At 54.6% G+C, this 12,178-nt stretch overlaps 1 protein-coding gene across 1 annotated transcript in view; it reads left to right on the top strand.

Moving 5' to 3' along the window:
* PRKCG (protein kinase C gamma) overlaps positions 1 to 11,607 on the top strand; it is a 17,438-nt gene extending 5,831 nt beyond the window's left edge. The window contains exons 6-18 of the mRNA XM_040633896.1: positions 954 to 1,110; positions 1,812 to 1,946; positions 2,260 to 2,347; positions 2,613 to 2,642; positions 4,320 to 4,472; positions 4,811 to 4,999; positions 5,763 to 5,854; positions 5,933 to 5,995; positions 6,211 to 6,349; positions 7,369 to 7,449; positions 8,846 to 8,953; positions 10,271 to 10,411; positions 10,650 to 11,607. Of these exons, the coding sequence (XP_040489830.1) occupies positions 954 to 1,110; positions 1,812 to 1,946; positions 2,260 to 2,347; positions 2,613 to 2,642; positions 4,320 to 4,472; positions 4,811 to 4,999; positions 5,763 to 5,854; positions 5,933 to 5,995; positions 6,211 to 6,349; positions 7,369 to 7,449; positions 8,846 to 8,953; positions 10,271 to 10,411; positions 10,650 to 10,838 (1,565 nt within the window). The 3' untranslated portion in view covers positions 10,839 to 11,607. The remainder of the gene's footprint in view (positions 1 to 953; positions 1,111 to 1,811; positions 1,947 to 2,259; positions 2,348 to 2,612; positions 2,643 to 4,319; positions 4,473 to 4,810; positions 5,000 to 5,762; positions 5,855 to 5,932; positions 5,996 to 6,210; positions 6,350 to 7,368; positions 7,450 to 8,845; positions 8,954 to 10,270; positions 10,412 to 10,649) is intronic.
* The last annotated feature ends 571 nt before the right edge of the window (positions 11,608 to 12,178 follow it).

Below are 12,178 nucleotides of genomic sequence, written 5' to 3'. Positions count from 1 at the left end.
TCAGCGCCTTTTTTTTTTTTTTTTTTTAAAGATTTTGTCTATTGGGGCGCCTGGGTGGCTCAGTCGGCTAAGCGGCTAAGCGTCTGCCTTCGGCTCAGGTCATGATTTCAGGGTCCTGGCATCGAGTCCCGCATGGGGCTCCCTGCTCTGCCGGGAGTCGGCTTCTCCCTCTCTCTCAAACAAATAAATAAAATCTTGTTTTTAATTATTTTTTAAAAGATTTTATTTTATTCATTTGAGAGAGAGAGAGAGGGCTCAAGCAGGGGGAGAGACAGAGGGAGAGGGAGAAGCAGACTCCTCACTGAGCTGGGAACCTGATGCGGGGCTCTATCCCAAGACCTGGAGATCAGGACCTGAGCCAAAGGCAGACGCTTAACTATCCGAGCCACCCAGGCGCCCCTCAAATAAATAAATAAAATCTTTAAAAAATTATCTATTTATTTGAGAGGGAGTGAGAAAGAGAGCACACAAGCAGGGAGAAGGGCAAAGAGAGAGGGAGAAGCAGACTCCCTACTGAGCAGGGAGCTGGATGTGGAGCTCGATCCCAGCACCCAGGGATCATGACCTGAGCCAAAGGCAGATGCCCAACAGACTGAACCACTCAGGTGCCCCATTTCAGCCCCTCTTACTGGCCATTCTAAATCAAGTTCCTTGAGAGAGAAGGAGGAGAGAAAACCTAATTGGGAGGGAGGCTAGGGATTACTGTTGGTGATATGGCCTGGGTTCTTACTCCGGGGTCCTCAGTGGGGAGAGGGCTCTGGGTCTGATTTCTGGGTCACTGGCTGGAGAAAGGGCTTTAGGTCCTGTCTTCCAGGTGCTGGAGAGGTAAGAGACCAAAGACACCTGGGTAGTGAGAAAGGCTGAGAGCTTGGGTTTTTGATTGCCCACTGGGGGAGACTTAGGGGCTTCTTCCTGGATCTCTAACCCGGTATACCCTCCTTCACTCCTCTCAGTTGGCGAGGCCCGTAACCTCATCCCGATGGATCCCAATGGTCTGTCTGATCCCTATGTGAAGCTGAAGCTCATCCCAGACCCTCGGAACTTGACGAAACAGAAGACCCGAACAGTGAAAGCCACACTAAACCCTGTGTGGAACGAGACCTTTGTGTTGTGAGCCTCGGTGCAGGGGACGCTGTGATGGCTGTCAGAGAATGATCTGAGGGTCTCTGTGGCCCACAAGACCCCGGAGAGCAGACGGTGGGAGGTGTTAGAATAGAGGGAACCAAAGAAAAGGGCAGAGAAAGGCAGTGGGAGAGGGAATGGAATGACTGAGGGAGAAGGATGGAATTACAGAAGCCAAGGGAAAAATATCTGTGCATTTAATCTCCATCAAAGCCCACTACTTTAAAGTGAGACAGAGATGGAGGGTGTTCAGAAGAGACACAAACCCAAAGAGACACACAGACAGAATGAAGGGAGGTGGGGTGTAAGCAGAGGGGTGGTGGGTGGGTGGCAGGAAGAGAAAGAGAAGCCAATTAACTGAAAGACAGAAGGACAGAGACCCAGAGGAAGGAGCGGGCAAAGAGATTCAGATAAGAGAGAGAGCTGGAGAGAAAGGACAGGACACGGGGATGGGAAGGAGCCAAGAATGTGGGAGGAAGGGAGAGAGACTGCGAGCTGTCTAGATGTACTCAAGGTCCCGATATTGGGGAAGACCCCCTTCAGGAGGATCAGAGATGACAAGACACTTTAGGGAGCAGGAACAGACCCCAGCTCACCTCAGAAGGGCTTGCCTCTTCCTCCAGCACCAAGGATGGGGAAGCCGGGCAAGTGGGGAGCTTGACCCTCACTCCTCCCCACCCTTCCCGCAGCAACCTGAAGCCGGGGGACGTGGAGCGCCGGCTCAGCGTGGAGGTGTGGGACTGGGACCGGACTTCCCGCAATGATTTCATGGGTGCCATGTCCTTCGGTGTCTCGGAGCTGCTCAAGGCGCCAGTGGATGGCTGGTGAGGGCCGGGCAGGGGTGGAGGGTGTGCCTTGGCCTCTCCGTCTCCGTCTGTGTGTGGTCTCGCTCCTCCGGACCACCAGCATCCTGCCTCCCTGCGCTTCTCTCGCCCCCGTCCCCCGGCCCTCTCTCCCTGTGTTCCCCCAACCCTTCCCTCTCTCCTTATCTCACTCCTTCTCTCTCCATCTCTGTGTCTTTCTTTCTGTGTCTCTTTCCCGCCTCTGATCCCTCTGCCTCTCCCTCGGGGCACCCCCCACCCTCCACCCACCCCCACCCCGCCTCCTGCTCCGCCCTGGTCTCCGTCTGCATGTCAGGTACAAGTTACTGAACCAGGAGGAGGGCGAGTATTACAATGTGCCGGTGGCTGACGCTGACAACTGCAGCCTCCTCCAGAAGTTTGAGGTACTCAGGCCCCGCTTCCCTGGGTGTCCAACCCTGCGGCTCACCGTTCAGAGCGGCTGGTTGCCCACGGGTCCTGGGACTACAATTCCCAGAAGACCCTGGGGCTCCTTCCCCTGCTTTTCTAAGGGACTCCTGCCCCAGGGTGTGATGGGAATTAGAGTTCCTATCCATTCTCATGGCTTGGGGATTTGAAGTCCTCACCCTCTGCTCTAGGGCAACGTCCTCCCTCCCTGGGGGCTCTGACTCTGGCTTTCTTCTCCCCTAGGCCTGTAACTACCCCCTGGAACTGTATGAGGTGAGTAGAGCTCAGGCCTGGAATGGAGACAGTTTCAGTCCTGTGGTCTTCATGTCTCTCCCCACGTCTCCCTCCCCTGATACCTGTTTTCATTTCCACACACATGGGCTGCACACAGACTTGGCAGCCGGGCTCGTGCTTGCTGATTAAACCTAGCACCCCAGAGGTGAATCTGACCCTTAAGTCCCCCAGGTCAGGACACAGTGACGGATACTTAAATTCCACCATGACGTACTACATCAGAGGTAGCCCAGGGCACCGAGAAGCCTAGAGGAGGCACTAAGCCAGCCCTGGGGGAGGGGGCAGGGCGGAGGGGGCCAGAGAGAGACTCCCCGAAGGAGGTGACACCTGAACGGATCCTTGAGTTTTTCTATTTATCACTGTGGCCTTCTCTCCTCCATTCGTTTTCTCGCTCACTCAACACCTATTTCCTGAGGTGTCACATACACCAGCCCCTGTTCTGGGAGTAGAATCAGTCCATTCCCTGGGGAGCTTCAATTTCAAAGTAGGAGACAGTTACAGATAGAGACATCCACCCAGAAGGAATGTGTTTGAAAATGGAGGTAGTAGCCTCAGGCACTGGGGGTACTGGAAGCTGGCACAGCCCGGGAGAGCCAGGGAAAGCTCCTGGGGGGCGGGGGGTGAGTCCAGGAGGAAGTGCAGGATTCTCCAGGTGCAGGAGAGGGAGACCAGATTTCCAGGCTGAAGGATAGAAAACCTTCCAGGCAGAGGGGAGAGCAGGTGCAAAGGCCCTGTGGTGGGAGCAGGCCTGGAGTGTCTGTAGCACAGCAAGGAGGACAGTGGGGCTGAAGCGGGGAGAGGGTTGGGAAAAGGTAGGAAATTAAGTCAGCGAGGGAAGAGGTGTGACTTGGCATTCACTGGAAGGATTTTAGCTTTTAAACTGGGTGAGATGGGGCGGGGACGTGGGCACATCAAAGGTGGCCTGAAGTGGTTTAGGTCAGAACGGGACAAGTGCTCTGTGTAGAGAATAAGACGGAGGCAGAGGGGAAGAGGGGAGGAGGCCCTGTGGAGACTCAGGTGGGAGGAGCAGGAAGCAATGGTGGTAAAGGTGTTCAGACTCTGGGTGTGCTCTGAAGGTTGAACAGCAGGAAATGCGCTCAGCACTCACGTCCTGAGAGACCTTCCTCCGTTCAACACCCTCCGTGCTGGGCGACGCTGAAGACACAAAAAAGGAGGGAGACACAGTCTCTGGCTTTAATGGGTTTTGATTTCTGGCTCTGCTTTTTAGTCTGCTGTGTGACTTTGGGCAAGTTATTTAATGTCTCTGTGCCAATTTCCTCTTCTCGAAAATGGGAGTGGGGTGGGGGCACCCAGCTGGCTCAGTCGGTGGAGCATCAGACTCTTGATCTTGGGGTCATGAGTTCGAGCCTCACATTGGGTGTAGAGATTACTTAAGAATAAAAAATAAAATGGAGGGGTGATAACAGGGTTATCTAATGGCATATAGTAATCTGAGTGTTAGTTAAATGATCAGCCCTCGAGGCTGTGGAAAATCAGTGTAAGTTCTTAAGCCAAGAGGTGGGGGGACAGAGGCAACTTTCTTTTTCTCTCTGTCTCTCCCCATCCCTTTCATTCTTGGATGCTGTCTCTCTTGGGGGCATCTCCTTATCCCAGTCTGGGGTCTGACTGCCTCTGGGTCTCTCCCCTTTCTCACAGCGGGTGCGGATGGGTCCCTCTTCCTCTCCCATCCCTTCCCCATCTCCCAGTCCCACCGACTCCAAGCGCTGTTTCTTTGGGACGAGCCCTGGACGTCTGCACATCTCTGACTTCAGCTTCCTCATGGTTCTAGGAAAAGGCAGTTTTGGGAAGGTTGGATTCCTGGGGGTCTGGGGGGGAAAGGGGAGGATGTCTGGGGGGAGATCAGATTCCTGGTCTTTAGGGAAGACATACATGGGGAGGGACATTAGGCAACTGAGTCCCCAAAGAGGTCTCTAGGGGACCCCTGAGTGCCCCTGAGAGGACAGGCATAAAGATTCAGGTGCTTTCCCTGAGGGAGTGCTCAGCAAAATCAGGGCACCTGGTCCCCTGAGAGAGAGAGGGAGGACCTGGGATTCCCATTCTCCGTGTCCCTGAAGGGGAGGGGCAGGGACTTGCATCTCTGGGTTCCTTCCCAAGATGGACTGGGCCTTTTGGGCCTCTGTCCCTAGGTGATGCTGGCTGAGCGCAGGGGCTCCGATGAGCTCTACGCCATCAAGATCCTGAAGAAAGACGTGATTGTTCAGGATGACGACGTGGACTGCACCCTGGTGGAGAAGCGAGTGCTGGCCCTGGGGGGCCGAGGCCCGGGCGGCCGGCCCCACTTTCTCACCCAGCTGCATTCGACCTTCCAGACCCCGGTAAGGAAGGGGGTGCAGAGGCTGACTCAGGTCAGGCATCTGCTCTGGGATGCTGCGATTATGGCGACGGAAAAGAACCTTCCGCGCGGACTGGGAGTGGCCGGCGGGATGGGAGCCTGTTGGGCGTGGCCTGAGCCGGCGTGGTCTTGAGTGCGGTGTGTTCTGAGCGAAGGAGTTTTGAGTAAAGGGAGTGCGGGGAGGAGAACCGCTTCCGAGTGGCCTGCCCACCGCTGGGCTCCAAGCAACGAAGCCGTCACTCTTGGATTCTGAGAGAAGGTCTGGTCAGACACGGGGCGTGTCTCCCAGATCGTGGGACGGGACAAGGCGTGAGGACCGCCAGGGGTCTGAGAGAGCATGACTCCTTCCAAAAGCTCTGGATAAACGTAGCCAGCTTCCTGGACTTAAGGCAAAGTTATTGCCCATTGCCAGTGAGGCCCGAAACACCTCTGGTTCTTAACAGGTGGTCAGGGTTGCGTTTGCGTGAGGAGGTGCGGGAAGAGGTGGCGGTGTCCCTGGGGTTTCCAGGGAATGGTGGGCCTCAGTCATCCATTCGCAGAGGGCGGACCAGTTCGGAGCAGCAGGGGGCAGGGCGGGTGGAGATTCTGTGGCGGCTGGCTTAGAGTCCTCGGGACCTCCTCGCTGCTCTGGGTTTCTGATTGTGGATCGGGAACCTTCCAAGTTTGTCTGGAGTCGCGGGAATGGACGCGTCCTGCCCTCTGGTCAGCGTGTCCCCTCTTCTAAGTCCCCCCCCCGTCCCCTCCAGGATCGCCTGTATTTTGTGATGGAGTATGTCACGGGGGGCGACCTGATGTACCACATCCAGCAGCTGGGCAAGTTTAAGGAGCCCCATGCAGCGTGAGTCTCGCCGAGAGAGGAGGGGTCGGGGGAGGGGGCCCCAGCCTTTGACCTCTGACGCCCCGCCCCCTTCTCTAGGTTCTACGCAGCGGAAATCGCCATCGGCCTCTTCTTCCTTCACAATCAGGGCATCATATATCGGTGAGAGGTCTGGGCCTTTCACTGGAGGCCGTCAGGCCCCTGGAGGGAAAGGGATCAAACCCGCGGCTCCAGGGGCACCTGGCTGGCCCAGCGGGTAGAGCGAGCGACTGGTGATCTCGGGGTCGTGAGTTCCAGCCCCACGTGGGGTGTAGAGCTTACTTTAAAAGAAAACAAACAAACAAAAAACTAAACCTTGCCTCCCCGCCCACCCCCAGGGACCTGAAACTAGACAACGTGATGCTGGACGCCGAAGGACACATCAAAATCACGGACTTCGGCATGTGTAAGGAGAACGTCTTCCCCGGGACCACGACCCGCACTTTCTGCGGGACCCCAGACTACATAGCCCCTGAGGTAAGCTTCCCTGTGCTGCTCTTGGTGCCCCGCAACTTCGCGGGGGGGGGGGCTGGGGGCTCTTTGTCTAACATTCAGAGTGTGGGGGGTCCTGACCCTGGGGTCTTTGCGCGAGTCGTGGGCGGTCCAGCAGCAAGCGGCGCGGAGAGGCCTGCGCTCTGCAGTCCGCGTGGATGGGGCGGGGTCTGAGCCGGCGAAGCAGGCGGAGGTGGGGGGAGTTCTAAAGGAGTGACACTGCTCGGCTCCCAAGGATTCTGAGAGCAGGACCTGTTGCAGGACTATTCTAGAAGGCGGAGACAACTTCCAGTGTACTGAGTGGGTGGGGCCCGTGCCCCCGGAACACTGGGCGTGTGGAGGCTGTCTCCTGAATATTTTAGGAAGGGGGCGGATACTCTGAGTTTGTTAAGGAGGTGGAGCTAATGATCTGACTGTATATAAGTAGATGGAGGGTCCTGACCTTTCTCAGTTAAGTCGGAGGTGGTGGTGTTGGTGCGCTTCTTAGTGTTTCAGGGTGATTCAGTGCTAATGCCCAGGAAATCAGTGTCGTGGTTTCAAAACATGGCTGGGATCAGACTCACCCGGGGAGATTTTGAAAAACACACACATGTTGCTGACTCTGACTCTGACTCTTGAGGCCGGAATTCTAAGTGCTAGAACAGCCCCCTAGATGAATCTTAAATGCATCCAGGTTTAAGACTCTCTGGTCTCTGAAATTTAGCACCTATGCACCCTCTCCTTAAGCAGAGGGTCCGGTTGCCTAAATATTCTAGCTGGGTGGAACTTCTGACTTGGTCCTTAGGTAGTCTTTATTTTGGGGACCAAAGGAATGTTCTACGTAGGTAAATTTTGTTTCTGAATTTTCCAAAAATGTGGAGCTCTGGCCTAAGTGGTATGAGTGGGAAGAGTTTGTATTGAAAACACTTAAAGTGGGTTGGGTTCCCAGAGGGTGAGGTCAGAAGGGGACTTAGGCTTCTTAAAGCACAAACCATGATTCTTTGACTTCCGTCCTTTCTCACCAGATCATTGCCTACCAGCCCTATGGGAAGTCTGTGGATTGGTGGTCCTTTGGGGTTCTGCTGTATGAGATGCTGGCAGGACAGGTAAGGGAAGCTGGGGAGAGGCTGGCTTGGCTAAAGGCAACACGGCATGGGATGCCACCTGTTCCATGGCCTTTATCTCAAAGGAGCAGGTTAGGAAGGGATGTCTGCCACCTAAGGAGGGGTGTTAAGCAGGTGGGGACGTCCTGCCTGGATAGTGCTGTCCTTGGTCCTGAAGCACTATTTTCCCATAGGCCAGAGGTTCTTAAAACTTTTTGGTGCCAAGGACCCCATCTCAGAACAATGTGTTTAAATGCATGAAATAAAATAATGGGATTACAAAGGAAACCAATCACATTGAAATGGCTATCAAAAGTTTAAAATTTTAATTTAACTTTGTTCAGCTAACTAAATAAATTTAATTTAAAAGTATACAGTTAAGTAAATATTAACCACTGGGATGTGGACATATATGTGATTTCCTATTAATGAATTAAATAGTAATATCTCACAGTGATGGGAAATAAATAGGAAGGTCTACCAGTAATCTTGAAGTTGAGATGACTAACATTTTGAGGTATCTGCAAATCTAATGTGCTGTGATTTCTGTTGGTGATGAAATCACAGCTACTGCTATTGTGGTTTTTGCCTACATTTATAAGGGAATGCTAAATTTCAGTTAGAATTTTCAAAAAATAAAGAGGTACTTTTTCCCCTGTTTAAGCTCATGGACCCCCTCAATTGTTTAAACAGACTTCCTAGACCCCACATTAAGAATCCTTCCCTTGGGAGGCACTGGGTGGTTCAGTCAGTTAAGCATCTGACTCTTGATTTCCGCTCAGGTCATGGTCGCAGGGTGATGAGATCAAGTCCTGTGTTGGGCCCCACACTGGGCATGGAGCCTGCTTGGGATTCTCTCTCTCTCTCTCTCTGCTCCTCACTCCTTCCCTCCCTGGCTCCTGCACGCTCTCCAAAAAATAAAAAAAAGGAAGGAGGGAAGGAAGGAAGGAGGTAAAGAAGTAAAGAGGGAGGGGGAGGGAGGGAGGGAGGGAGGGAGGGAGGAAGGAAAAGAAAGAGATGAATCCTTGCCTTGGAATTGCTTTTCCTAACCCCAGAAGAGCTTGGAAGCCACTCATCCAACCAAGAGGATGCTTTTACAGTTTTTCCTGCATTTTTCGTCTCTCTTCTATTTAAGTGACATATTGTCTAATTAACGCCCTGCTGATTTGCCCAGCAGGGAAAGACAGAACAGCAAGGAGGTGCAGAGAGCTGGTGCTTCTGAGAGAGGAAACCAGAGAGCCTGAGAGGGAGAGAGAGAAAGCTTTGGTGGCTCGGTCCAATTTTTCCCTAAGATGTCGGGGGGGGGGGGGGTGTTCGTGTTCATGGTGGGTGATGAGGGTGTGGAAGGTGGGGAGAGGCAGTGTGTCAAGTCTCTGACTCTGTCCCTCTATTTACTCAGCCCCCTTTTGACGGGGAGGATGAGGAAGAGCTCTTTCAGGCCATCATGGAACAAACTGTCACTTACCCCAAGTCACTTTCCCGGGAAGCCGTGGCGATCTGCAAGGGGGTGAGAGCCCCCTGACCCCCAGTCTCCAAACAACACCTGTGCCCCCCCCCATCCTGAGCTTCCCATGCAGTGGCTCTGTGTGTGTTAGAAAAAGGCTCCCACCCTCTAGTTACTTCCCTCCCATCTGCTGGAAAAGTTTGTGTAATACAGAGATGTCGTTAGAACGCTAATCGACTGCCCTGCTCTCTCCTCTGGTCCAAGGATGGCCTCTAGTCTCCTGCCCTCTGCTGCACCCCCTCCCCAGCTCCCTGCAGGGAGTGCTGGAAGGCCAGGGCGCGCCTCTCCAGAACTGGGGGGGTCAGGTGAACCTAACTCCTGCCACTTCTCTTCCTGTGGGATCTTGGGCAAGCCACCGAACCCCCAGGAGGCTGCCTCTTCTATGGGGTTGTGGAGTTAGTGCAGGAGAAAGAGCCTAGCCCGTGGCAGCATTTCAACAAGCATTAGCACCCTTCTGCTTCTGGCTCCTGTCTCCATTCTTTCTGACTGTCGCTCTCTGGCTTCTGTCTCCTACCTCTGCCTCCATCTACGTTCAATGGGGCTTCCTGTGTCTCCACCTTTTCTCTGTGTCCCTGGGGATCTCTGTCCACCTCTTGCATCTTTGTCCCCCTCTCTCTGGGTGTCTGTTCCCCTCTTACCCCCAACTCGCATACACACATACTCTGGGTCTTTGTTCTCTTTCTGGAACTCTCCTCCTCTCTTTCTGAGTCTCTGCCTTCATATCATGTCTTTCCTTTACCCGTCTCTCTGGGGGTTTGTCTTCTGAATGTCTAACCTCTCTTTCTGCATCTCTGCTTCCCCCCAACATTTGCTCTATCTCCCACCTTCTCTGGGTCTCTGCCCTTCCCCTGGGTCTCTAACCCCCCCTCTCGGATCTCATTCCCCCTTTGCTCTGGGTCTCCAACCACTCTCTCTCTCTCACCCTTTGCCTCTCTCTCTCTCTTCCTTCATCCCTCCCTTTTCCCCTCCTTCTCTCTTTTTCTCTCTTCCCTCTCCCCCATCCCTTTTGGGGATTCTTCAAATGTCCGCTTCCTCTTTCTGGGTTTCTTGTCCCTCGTACCCTGATGCCCTGATTTTTCTCTCTTTCTCTGTCTGTCCCGGGGTCTCTGGGTTTGGAGTTCATCTATCGCATTCTCATTTATTCTCCCCCATTCCTCTTTCTCCCTGCCTCCCCCACCTCTGTTCCCCCCTGCTATTCTTCTCTCTCTGGGTCTCTATGCTCTGTCTCTGTTCCTCTGTTTTTGTCTTTCTCTCTTGCTTGTTCTCTGTGCCTCCCTGTCCGGGACTCTGTCTGTCTGTCTGTCTCTGTGTTTTCCACAGTTCCTAACTAAGCACCCAGCGAAGCGCCTGGGCTCAGGGCCAGACGGGGAGCCCGCCATCCGTGCTCATGGCTTTTTCCGCTGGATGGACTGGGAGCGCCTGGAACGACTGGAGATCGCGCCTCCGTTCAGACCCCGTCCGGTCAGCCACCTTGCAGGAACAAATCTTGGTCCCTCAGGGTGGGGGTACCCAGGAGCTCCAGTTCCTATATGTGGAGGTGGGGTGGGGCTCCCTCTGTGGAGATGCCCTAACGGGAGCTGCAGAGGCCATGAAGAATGTGCAGAGATTCCAAAGGAGACAGGAGATGGACAGAGGGGACACAGAGGGACACCCAAGGAGCAAGGAGAATTTCATCTTTCCCTCCCTGCTCTTCCCACAGTGTGGACGCAGCGGTGAGAACTTCGACAAATTCTTCACGCGGGCGGCGCCAGCGCTGACCCCGCCAGACCGCCTAGTGTTGGCCAGCATCGACCAGGCCGATTTCCAAGGCTTCACCTACGTGAACCCGGATTTCGTGCACCCGGACGCCCGCAGCCCCATCAGCCCACCGCCTGTGCCAGTCATGTAATCTCTCCTGCCGCCACTAGGTGTCCCCATTGCTCCCTCCCCGCTCCAGCCTTAGCCCCCTCTTCACCCCCTTTCCAATTTAGATCTTGCTCCCCAGCATTCTAGCCTCTGCCCTGTGGGTGCTAGGTGCCCTTCCCCAGCGTTCCTGGCATTCTAAACTCCACACAGTCTCTAGAGCCTTACCATGTTCTAGATTCTGCTGTGCTGAGCCCTGGATTCTCCCCCACCTCAGTGTTCTGGACTCTGCTCTACCGGGTTCCAGAACCACCACCATTATCCCAATTCCATGGGGTTCTAGACTCCATTATGGTAGAATCCGTGCCTCTCTCTCTCTCTCTCTTTTTTTTTTTTTTTTTTCTTTCCTTTCTGGGAAATAGTCTCATGGGGTGGGCTGTTCCAGACTTGGATTCCAGAACAAACCCCCACTTCCGACCCCCCCTCCACTCCATTCTGGAGTAAGTGGGAGGCTGTGCCCCCATGCTCCAGCGCTCCTCTTCTACACTCTAGGGATTCCTGGGATGTATGAAGGATTCTTACCCCAGCTGTTCTCAATCAGCTTTTGTTCTAGCCGCCCCCACCCTAAACCCATCAGTGCTCGCCTGCCAGGTGCATGGCTCCAGTCCTGCTCGGAACCCCTCCTCCCTCCTGCTCCCCCCGCCCCACCTCGTGCCTGCCACTCTCCGGGACTCTCTCCTCCTCCCCGCGCCCACTCTTCTCTTTGGCTCTCCCACCCGGCCACAGCTGCTGGAGAATAAATTTGGGATGCTGATGCTGAAGTGTTTGGATGTTTTCTTCTAAGCTTGCAGAATGAAGGGGGTGTGGAGGTGGGACAGTGTACACGGAAACACACACACACAGGCTGGGGGCGGGGCGGCAGAGAGAGAGGGAAAGCACAGAGACCCATAAAGTGGGGAGAAGGTACCCACAGCGCCAGAGGAAAAGAGCAGAGACCGGGTGTGTGGGAAGGCACGAGTGCCGCTGAGAGGACCGAAGTGGGCACGTGCACAAGGAGGTAGCGATGGACACGCAGACCACTGTCAGGTAGAGACCCCCCGGCACAGAGACACAGGCATGCACCTACTCACCCGGAGCCATGCGCAAGCTCACAGACCCACACTGAGACCCAGAGACTGGGGCGGGTTGGGGGCAGTCCTGAGAGGGGAGATGAAAGGCAAGCCTCCTATTGAGAGACCTGGAGAGACCCCTGGGAGACCCCACGCCAGAGAAACCAAACAAGCGAGCCTGTGAACCTAAGAGTCGGCTAGCGAAGCAGAAGACAGGCTGACGCTCCCTCCGGGCCTCTTTGCCTTGACCCACTTGCGGGGGCGGGGGGGGGGGGGG

This window comes from Ursus maritimus, unplaced genomic scaffold, assembly GCF_017311325.1.
Source record: "Ursus maritimus isolate PB19 unplaced genomic scaffold, ASM1731132v1 scaffold_19, whole genome shotgun sequence".
Classification (NCBI taxonomy): domain Eukaryota; kingdom Metazoa; phylum Chordata; class Mammalia; order Carnivora; family Ursidae; genus Ursus; species Ursus maritimus.
The sequence above is the reverse complement of the archived record's forward strand: the minus strand, read 5'-3'. Positions and strand labels throughout refer to the sequence as shown.